Source organism: Glycine max, chromosome 15 (genome assembly GCF_000004515.6).
Source record: "Glycine max cultivar Williams 82 chromosome 15, Glycine_max_v4.0, whole genome shotgun sequence".
Lineage (NCBI taxonomy): Eukaryota > Viridiplantae > Streptophyta > Magnoliopsida > Fabales > Fabaceae > Glycine > Glycine max.
The window spans coordinates 10,247,234-10,257,857 of record NC_038251.2 but is presented as its reverse complement, the minus strand read 5'-3'; the positions used below and the strand labels follow the sequence as shown (position 1 = coordinate 10,257,857).

Here is a 10,624-nt window from a genome sequence, read left to right as displayed (position 1 = left end):
TAGCCGAGCCTTGCGGATCCTTCAAGCCATGAGACTTCAACACCGTATCACTGGGCCACTTATACCTCTCACACTGCCCACTATTCACATCCCACTGCATAATTGTTCCGTCTTTTGATGCCGAAAAGCCCTTCGAATCATCCTCAGACAGAGCCACCGCCGTCACACTATGCCGGTGCTTCACCAACACCCTAAATCCTTCATCACCAGTACCACTCACTTTCACCCTAAAATGACAAACAAGCAAACAACAAAACTTTATGGTTAAATCAAAACCGAAACATAAACACAAACAATTAGTGAGGAATGCATTGAGCTAATGAATCAAACCTTGAAGCAATGCTTCTTCTGACGCGTCCGCTTTCCTCATTTTGCTCCTTCAACAACTTCTGAGCTACGAGCGAGTCTCTTGCTCCTTCTTCGTCTTCTTCTTTATCATCCTCTTCTTCCTCTCCTTTCTGCGCGCTTTTCCGAACCCTTTGGAGAAGGTCCTGTGCGAGTCTCTTCCGCACCTCCGCGCCGGTCTCTTCCTCCTCCTGCTCTTCACCCGAGCCGCCGCCACCGCCGCCGGCGAAGAAGCCGTCTTCATCAAAGTCGCTTTCTATCTCGGCGTCTTCCTCATCTTCGTCGAGTTTTTTATTCGGTTTTTGGCGCTTTCGGGAATCGTTGGTGAAGAATGGGTCGTGAGCTTTCTTCTTGCGCGGCATGATTCAGATTCAAAGGTTCGAATTTGCGAAGCAGAGAGTGTTTTGTTTGTAGGGTTTTTGAGAAGAGACGCAGACAGAGAGACAAAGACGGAGGAAGTAACTAGGGTTTAAGGCGTTTGAAAGAAACAAAGTTCGTGGAATCAAAATATTATTTAATTGTTTTTTTATCATTCAATAAGAATAAAAATAAAATTTGCTTAGTCTTAAAGATTATTTTTTAAGGTTTAGTAAACTAAGTAAAATAAGATGTTTGTTATGAAATTCGTTTCCAGATTTCATGATGTTGTTTTATTTTTTCTTTTTAAATAACTTTATGAAATCGGTTTCTTATAAGGTGTTTTTTTAACACAGTTCGAAATGTGAACTGATTTTTTTTTGTTATTTCTTTTAGTTTTTTTTTATTTTCTACTTTTTTCTTACAGTTTTTTAAAAAATTTTTTGTATTGATTTTTTTATATATCTTAATTTATAAAAAATATTATTTATCTAGAATAATATTTAAGAAAAATACAAATATTTAAATACTCAATATAAATATAATTTAGTTAAATATTTATAAAAAATATAATTTCATATGGTTTATATTGTATTTAAATTTAGTTAAATATTTTCCTTGTTATGAATTATAACTATTATATGGAAAAATATTAAAAAAACATTTTAAATCTTCTTGTTATTATTTACATCATATTTATATTAATTTTGTTACTTATTTAATATATTTTTTCACAAAAAATACATATACTTTTAAGTGATCATATATTTTCTTACTTATTAATTTTAATTCGTTTAGTTAGAAAATTAAATAAACAAAAGAAGATAAAAAAATATAGCAACAAGTTAAATTGAACTAAAATATTTAAATTTAAAACAATACACAAAATTTTTAAAATACAAAAAATATGACATAAATTCAACGTTGTTGATTTGAGTCACACGGTGAGACAATTTTTCTTTGAATGACATGGGATGTGTGACATACGAAACATCGCTTTGGTTGACCCGATTCTCAAATATTTATTTCGATGTGAATACGAGAGGAGACAGGACAACCCTTATAATTTTTTTTCTTGTCTGGGTCAGGCAAAGGCTTGTGACATAGTGGCCAACATGATGTATATAGTTCTTGTACTCATGATGAACATGTTTACAAGCAGCAACAACATGAGAACAAGACATGCACAATTTCTAGAATTTATCGCATTCACACCACCTTTCGTCCAGCTTGATCGTGAAATCTCTAGCGGATTGAACCTATCTCCGGTTTATTGTCTCCTGGACTAAGAATTATGTGTCACATCGACTGAACTCAAGAATAGTGTGAGCGTATGTCTTTCTCTGTGCTAAGTACATCTTCAATGGCCTTGTTTAGCACTTGCGTATAAACTTGACCAGATACAAGGATTGTTGCAACTTTTTTCCCTCTTTTGTTGAAAATGCATTACACCTTAGATATGTTGATTTTACTAGCGTGCCTATTAGTAGATTCCTTGAGTATTGAATTAATCGACTCAACATGATTGGTGGTTATGGTTCCCCCATCTTTGGCCACCATCTCATGCGAGAATCCATTTTCCTCGCAGAATCTCACTGAGAAAATTAATTGTTCGGTCAACATTTGCTTCTTCTCTTAGAATGTTGTATTAGTGATTGAAAGTAGGCTCTATCCTTACATATGGTGATAGTTATAAACATACAATTTTAATATTTTGAATAATACTAAATGAATTGAAAAAAAAGAGTTTAGCACTCACCTATATTGATAACTAGTGTTTTGATGATATTGTTCTTGTACCTCCTTATGTAATTTTGTGCAATGTGTCGAATGTAGAACACATGCACAAAATTTTGTGTCGTCAACCCACTATTATGTCTTGAGTAAACACTTTTTTATTAACTTATGTCTGTTTGAAATCAAACACATATCATGTTGTAGGGTGACATGCCTTTTTAAATTTTGGAGGAAGAAGAGTCATGCTTTTGTTGATTCACTCTTGACAACAACAAAGACTATTGGAAAGATTTTATTAGTGTCATCTTGTGTAATTGCCACAAGGAGGGTCCCTTGTACTTACTATACAATCATGTTCCATTGACCTGAAACACATACTTGCAATATTGAAACCTATCGATACATGGTCTGAAACTCCAAAAAAGATGACAGAACATCACGAAACCCTCTACTGTCTGACCTTCTTATGTTGGCACTAGCAGTGTTTCCTTCTCCACAACATACCAGGAATAAATTGTTGCATAATTTGCAACAATCATAGTAAATCATGGTATGATCTTTCCTAGTTTTTATAGATGTTTTCAATAGTATTTTGCTTTGCCAATCATGCTTTGTGGTACATGGTGGTGTATCCTTTAGTGCTTTTGATGTGTGCTATCAAGATTGACATTGAAGTTGATGGATCGTTTTCAATCAAGTTATGGATGTTTTTACTCATGAGCAAAGACGACAACTTTACATGATCTTGTGAGATTAATGGATTTAAACATGTATGGGATTCACAAAACTTTCGTATTTCCCACTGCTTATTTGCAAGGATGTATGATGCCTTGCACCTCTAAGCACGACTATCATAATCACAAATGACAATTAGCTTTGTTGAGTTCAATAATTGTGTCTTATAATTAACTCATTTGCTCACATGATATTACTGTAAAACATGTTGTACTTCTTATTTTGTTAGAAAACGCGTCCCTTTAAAGAGAGTCCCCATCGGATGTTAGACTTCTTCACGATCTAAGCTATGATCATATTAAAAATCTTGAAAATTGAATTTTTCAAAATTTTGCATGTGTGGTGATACGTAGTATGGTGGTACGATTGTGATTGGTGAAACAGACTCAGCTTCTTCCTCATCATCTTTCTTGTGGGGTTGTTTTGTAAAACTTTGTCCTTGTCCTCACTAAAGGAACCAAATTCTTTGTTAGGCTTATTTGGTCGGATTGATAAGGTAGACTTCAAAAGTAAAAGTTTGAAAATTTTAAGTAATAAAATAAAAAAATATTTTTGAAGTAATAAAATAAATAAATATATTATAGGTATAAAAAAATATATTTAAGCTTTTTTTTTTCTTCTTTTAAGTATTACTTTTAAGTTTCAAGTCTACTTGTTGATACTAGCTGAAATTTTAAAATAATAGAGATTGTGATCGTTCGTGACACGATTATTAACTATATTTCATCCATTGAATCGTATCACTTCCAAACCCATCAACACCAAACAACTTAATTCTAATAATAATATATTACAAAATAAGTAGTTGTTATCCGTAGCTAATACAAGGTACAAACGATATTATGATTCACCATTAGCACACAACATGTATCTTCCTATATAACCCCTTTATTAATGACCTTTCATTTTTGCATTAGGATATCTTTTGTTAACTCATCTAGATTGAGCTCACCATACCATCCTCTGAAGATTTTTTGGTGGCTAGAGTAGCCAGATTAGAAGAATCCCCATTGACAAAGTTACAATGTTTTCGAATTTCTCCTTGTGACCCCGTTAGCACTTCAATGATGCTCATTTTTATCATTGACACCTTAAAATGTTCATAGAAAAGAGTTTGATTACTACCGAAACTATTGACAATGGCAATGGTCTCTGCACCACTTGTAGAAAATAACACTTGATCACTCCGAAGCAAGCCATTTTGAAGTTGAAGATTTGAGTAGTAGTTGGAGTCAAATCTATCAGGAGTAGTTAAGTCCAAATTGGTGAGATTGGTTCCAGGTCCACCATTGGGACATATTGCTCGTAGTGCTTGTGAGAGGGTAGTGTTGAGAGTTGGGTCACTGTTGCCATTGCCACTGAAATTGTATATTCGGTGAGCAAAAAATCTACATTGAGATCTACCAATTGTATGAGCACCTGAAATTGAAACATATATGTGTGATACATCGACAATGCTAGATGGCATGTGAGATCTAAAGTAAATTTTAAAAGAAATATCTTATTTTAAATGAAAAAAATAAATATTAGATTTTTTTTAACATATGTGATATTTTCTTTAACAAATATGATCTTTTTGTTTTATAAAAACTAAAAAGAAATATTTTTTTGGGCGAGCCTAAAACTTGTATTTTAGTTACTTTATCTTGTACACCAACATCAATTCTATTAAGGATATTTCTTGAAATGTAAAATTTTCATACCTGACAAAGCAACTAGATCAGTCGTATTGAGGCCTTGTCTATCAAATGTAGATTTGAGTTGATCAAGGGTGAAATTGAAACCCGGAAGATTTTGAAGAGCAAGAGAAAAACTTGAATTTAAACTATCTCTTCTTCCTAGTGGAACTTTCCAGTCAGGGCCATGAGCCTAATAAGTAATAATAAGACAAACAAAATAAGAAAGAAAGGTTTTCAACACACAAAAATATATGACAAGTGATTCTAAAAAACAATATTTTATAAATGACCTATTATTCATTCAATGTTGACTTAATTTATAAAACTATATTAATAAATGTGCGAGATTATTTACTTAACACTAATTTAAGAAATCTTCAAAATTTTAAAATAGTCCAATAGAATTAAAACAAAACACAGATATTCCTAAACTTGTTTATTTATTTATTACTAAAGAGCTTAAGAAGATTTTTCTCCTCAAAATGGAAAAATATATTGAAAACTGAAAAAGTCTTCCCGATTGGGCTTTAGACTTGGGCTTTAGGGTAAACAATCCTATCACTCAAAGGCCAGTTAATACCTCAGCCCAAATCAAAATGATATTATCTGGGTAAGTGAGTATCTTATCGCCATCGCATGGGACATGTTTCGTTGGATTCTCCTTCCCAACATATTAAGTAGGTTTGTTTTGACCAAATCCCACCACCATTGAGTCGGTAAAAAAGAGATCCCTATTTATTTATATTATATATAATAAATTTTAATACTTATTTTTTGGAGTGAGATAATTGTTTTTTTATATTGTCTGTTTTTGTTTTATTTTATAACATGTATATTTTTTGGACTTTATTTTTATATTTAGTTAATATCTTTTCCTATTTTTATTTAATAAAAATAATTTTAATTTTTCTTAATTTATTTAAAATATTCAATTTTTTTAAATAATATTAAATACAATGAGATATTTAAGATCTGGATGCGTTTATTTCCTTCAGTTATTTTTTTTAAAATACAATTATTATGTAATTTTTTTAGAAAAAGAAAAAACCTAACAAATGTTTTTGGTACTTTTTTTACAAGTTAAATATTAAAAAATGTTTGATGAACACCATCTAGAAAAAGAGAAAATTGAAAAAAAAATATAAATAAAATAAAATTTATGACATGAAGAGAGATATAAAAAAAATGAAAGATGTGGGCAATATATTTAAAATAAATGGTATACGTGTATCATTACTCTTAAATATAATAGTTTATGAAAAAAACTCTAAAACAATTATATTATATAGTCATTTTTTAAAATTCAAAACAAATATAATCTATAATTAAATTGATTTCCCTTACTTTCAAAATTAAAAATTGCAATACTTATATTTATATTTTAATTTATTTTTAAATAATTATTTTTAATATTTTCCCTTAAAATATATATTTTAGACATAGTTATGAATATTCGTGTAATATACTGTATGAGATATGATTGCTAGTACATTTAAAGGAAGGCCTGCCAATTTGTTAAAAAAGGTCCTTCATGTCATGGACTTACTTTATTTTTGGTATAATAATTGATTATTGACGTGTGAGCTTTTAGTACCATTATAAGTACCCGGAAGCTTCCTTCCTGCTACCATGCATGGTCACCAACACCTACCTGGAACTGGGTAATCCTTTGCGATGGGACTTGAACAGGGGTAAAAGTTTTTTCTGTTCATATCGATGCAAGAGGCATATTTTTTGTCTATGAAAAGATATTTATTTTATTGCATGTGTGCAAGTATTTGGCGTGACTAAAATTCATTATTGTGCGGAATCATTAAATTTTTTACAATAAGTACACAACCACACTTACCGTCGGGAGATAGCTAACATTAATCAGTTCAACACTTTTACAATTATAGTTCTTCTTACCTACCTCAACCAAAATTAGTTAATGAGGTGAAGGCTGCTCCCTATATTTCAAAACTATAGATATTTTAATTGTTTATTTATTTTTTATTTCAAAATGATTGATGTTTTACATATGCTAAGTCTCATTAATTATTTTTTCTATATATATATATATATATATATATATATATATATGTAATATGATTTAAATAATTATAATCTATTCGATGATATTATTCTCGTGATGTTAAATGAAGTATTTTAGATTAAATATATAGTTTGTGAGTAATATTTTTTTAAAATTGTGTGCATTAATTTTAAACAACAATTGCTTTGGTCTAAAGGGAGTATTATTTTAGTTATATCATTAACAAATATCAGATCTTTCAGTATATCTCCTGAGAGAATGTAAAATTTGCGAGACAAAACATTTATTTATAGTTTGACGATGACCCAATCACTATAATAAGTGATCCTACTTGGATAATTTAGAATTGTTTAAGTCTCAAAAAGTTATATCCACTTATACACTATTTTACCTATATATATCAGCTTGATTAGGTTTTAGGTGGATATCCATTAACACTCGACAAGAAATTAATTAATACACTGAATATAGGAATATGAGACATGGCATATACATACCAGAACAGAAGATATCTCAGCTGCAAGAGCAAGGATATCAGCGCAAGAAACTATGCCTGGGCAAGCATTTTCCACCGCGGTTTTGATCTGGTTCACAACATCCAAACCTCTTATTGAGTTGTTATTTGGTGGTGCACTTTGCTCGCTCACGATCGTAGCTGTGTCGTTCAACAGAATTGATGCATCACACCCCTGTCATGTACATATGTATAGTAACATTAATTTCAATTATCTAAAAGCATAAAACTTGATAAGTAATAACATTTCAATCTAGCAACAAGTCCTTAGTTCAACTGAAATTGAGTTTGATTTTTTCAGATAAGTTCTCTAGATATCGTAAATGAAAAAGTACAGGTAAGAGGACGGTGACAGCAAAAATAACAAACATTCTAGTGTTTGGCTATTGAGTTGTGTTAAGGAGTATAAACTTAGATTAAGACAAGTAATAGCAATTAAGAACTAATACTACATACTTGAACGAAACAATCATGAAAGTGGAGCCTTATGAGACTGGCAAGAATGCGGGGATCAGATTTGGAAACATTTCTGACAACTTCACGCACAATAGAATGCACTCTTGGACACGTGTCCTTGTAAAAAGAGTTATCTAGCTGTGCATCTGAGAGGGTTAGTAGCATAACCACCACACAGCACAGAGCTACTTTCACTGTAAAAAACCTCATTTTTTTTCTGTTTTGAATCATCAACATGTTGTTGGTGCGAGCTTCCCCGGAATGCTTAGTGTCTATTTAAAGAGAGACAAAAGGAGGAAGAATCGAGATTCCTATGAATGTGCTTGCTTTTCATCGTTCGCTGTTGGTGGGTTCAGATTTTCAATCATGTACCGCGATGATGAGAAAAGTCAAATATGGTGTATTTAAAAATTAGTAATTGTTGATAGATAGATACATACATTTTTCAGATAAAACCTAGACTAGGTTGTTTAAGTGTGTTTGAAGCAGTTTTTTAATTAGACTTGAACACGTTAGTCCTGTTTTTTTTTTTTTTAAATAAAATAGAATATAACACATTAGTCTTTAATAAACTGTAATTTTGATCAGAACAAACAAAACATCTAATAAATTACTGTATATCTTCGTACAGACTACAAGCGATCATTACTATTTTATTCAACATTGAATCAAGAAAGTCATGACGGAATAAAATTATGTTTTCTCAATGACTCAATGTACTTATCAATGCATAAATGATTAATATATAATAAGTGTTTCCTTTATTGGAATTCTAAAAAACTTTAGCTTATAATGTTATTTATAAGAGTAATGATACATAAATATTTTTATTTTATTTTAAACATTTTATTAACATTTTTTACGTCATAAATTCTATTAAACTTATATATTTTTCTATTTTTAGGTGCCTAACAGTACAATGAATGTTTATAAAACATTTTCCTACTTAAAATAAGAGCATATCTCAGTCAAAAAAGATATATTTTTTAATAGAAAGATAAAGATTATCAATGCCTTAAAAAAAAGATAAAGATTGTCAAAGTAATTTTTATAAAATAAATTCTTTATTTAAACTTTTTGCACAAGGATTTGTAATTAAATAATAATTTAATTTTTATACTATTTGTGCATATATTATTTACTAATTTTTTATTTATACAATTAAGAATAAAATATCAATTGATATATTTTTTTGAAGAAAAATTAATAATGAAACTATATTTGTAATATTAAGTATTGGAAATATAAAATACACATATAGAAATATTCTAACAAAAAATAGATTGCCGTACAAAAGCAATACGTGGTTGGCGGGCCAATTTCTTTCTTGATATATAGGTCAGTTTGTTTGAACTTTAGAAAAATAATAATTTAAAAAAAATGTTTTTTTAAAGTTTTCTTTTAAGAAATAGATAAACAAACCCATGAACTTTTTTTTAGTTTACGTTATTAACCTTACTTTTTGTGTCGTGATGGAACTCGAAAGAGCAGAAGATTATTGATCATTGTACTCAATGAGGTATAACTAAGTTTTTTCTTTTTTTTATAAGTATGACGATTTTTATATTTTAAATTTTATAAAACTATATTTAAAAAATATTTATAATTAATAAAAAATAGTATCTTTTTAATAAATAAAAAAAGCAGTTTTAGTCCTTTACTACAATTAATTTTTTTTTACCGAAATCAAAACTTGAAATATGTTATATTTTAAAACTAAAACTATGTTTATGTCAGGTATATTATTCATTGTCATTAAAATTTTAAGTTAAATAATAATATGCAGATATTTTCTTAATCCTACAATATATTTCTAATAGACATTAACATTCAATGTTAAAACATTTAATTAAAATTTGAGGATAAAAATGATATAAACAATTTGATTTATTACCATGATAATAGCTGTCTAAGAAAAAATTATCTAAAAAAATGTTATTTTAAAATTTTAATATAATATTAATTTTTTTACTTATATTTTTATATTATTAATTATATGTACTATAAAAATAAAAAAATTATATGATACTAAAATTGATTTTGTAAAATTATTATCCTTTTTATTAATTTTTTTATCCATTTAAAATAACTTAATATCATAATTATAAAGAGATGGAGGGAGTATTTTATTATTCCAGGAAAAAGATAAGGTGTGCTGCTTTATACCTTAAAGTAAAGCTGTATGCCAACCACCATGCTTTTTCAATCAACGAATCGTGAAACAGTAGCATGGAAACATGGGACCTTGTGAATTTTTTTTTAAAGGTTGAGAGAGATATGTCCAGTTACAATTTTAACTACACAGAATCTTTATCCCAGATGCAGAACTAATTGCTCAATCAATAAATAACATTCCTGTAGTCTAATTCTACTTGTCTCTAACGTTGCGTGTTTGCTTTCTCTAAACGATTTTAAGAAATAATAATATTAAAATTTATTTTATATCAATTTGTATAGGTTTTTTTTATTCAATTACAACTTGAGAGAAAAAAATTGCAATCATCTTTATTGTTATATATTTTTTAAAACATCAAACGGAAGCTAAATAGGTACGATATATATATAAGTAGAGAATAACTTATCCACCACTATATATAATATTAATATTGATTAAATTTTTCTCATATTAGTTTTAGTCACATTACAAAAGAGAAAGATATAAAATAATTAAATAGAATGTGTAATTATTTACATAAATTTATTAATTTTATTTTATATCTTCTTTTCTCCTAATATAATATTTTCACCTACGTTAGTTTCTAGACA

At 29.0% G+C, this 10,624-nt stretch overlaps 2 protein-coding genes across 2 annotated transcripts in view; both read right to left on the bottom strand.

Annotated features, from left to right (window-relative positions):
- LOC100789947 (U3 snoRNP-associated protein-like YAO) overlaps positions 1-850 on the bottom strand; it is a 4,511-nt gene extending 3,661 nt beyond the window's left edge. Inside the window, exons 1-2 of the mRNA XM_014767580.3 lie at positions 331-850; positions 5-227 (exon numbers count right to left, since the gene is read on the bottom strand). Of these exons, the coding sequence (XP_014623066.1) occupies positions 5-227; positions 331-707 (600 nt within the window). The 5' untranslated portion in view covers positions 708-850. The remainder of the gene's footprint in view (positions 1-4; positions 228-330) is intronic.
- A 3,094-nt stretch (positions 851-3,944) lies between these two features.
- LOC106796332 (peroxidase A2) lies at positions 3,945-8,183 on the bottom strand. Its single transcript, XM_014768312.3, has 4 exons — positions 7,859-8,183; positions 7,386-7,577; positions 4,878-5,043; positions 3,945-4,593 (listed from the first exon to the last, which is right to left on the bottom strand). The coding sequence occupies exons 1-4, from the start codon at positions 8,093-8,095 to the stop codon at positions 4,112-4,114; spliced, it is 1,077 nt and encodes a 358-aa protein (XP_014623798.1). The 5' UTR covers positions 8,096-8,183; the 3' UTR covers positions 3,945-4,111.
- Between the last annotated feature and the right edge of the window lie 2,441 nt (positions 8,184-10,624).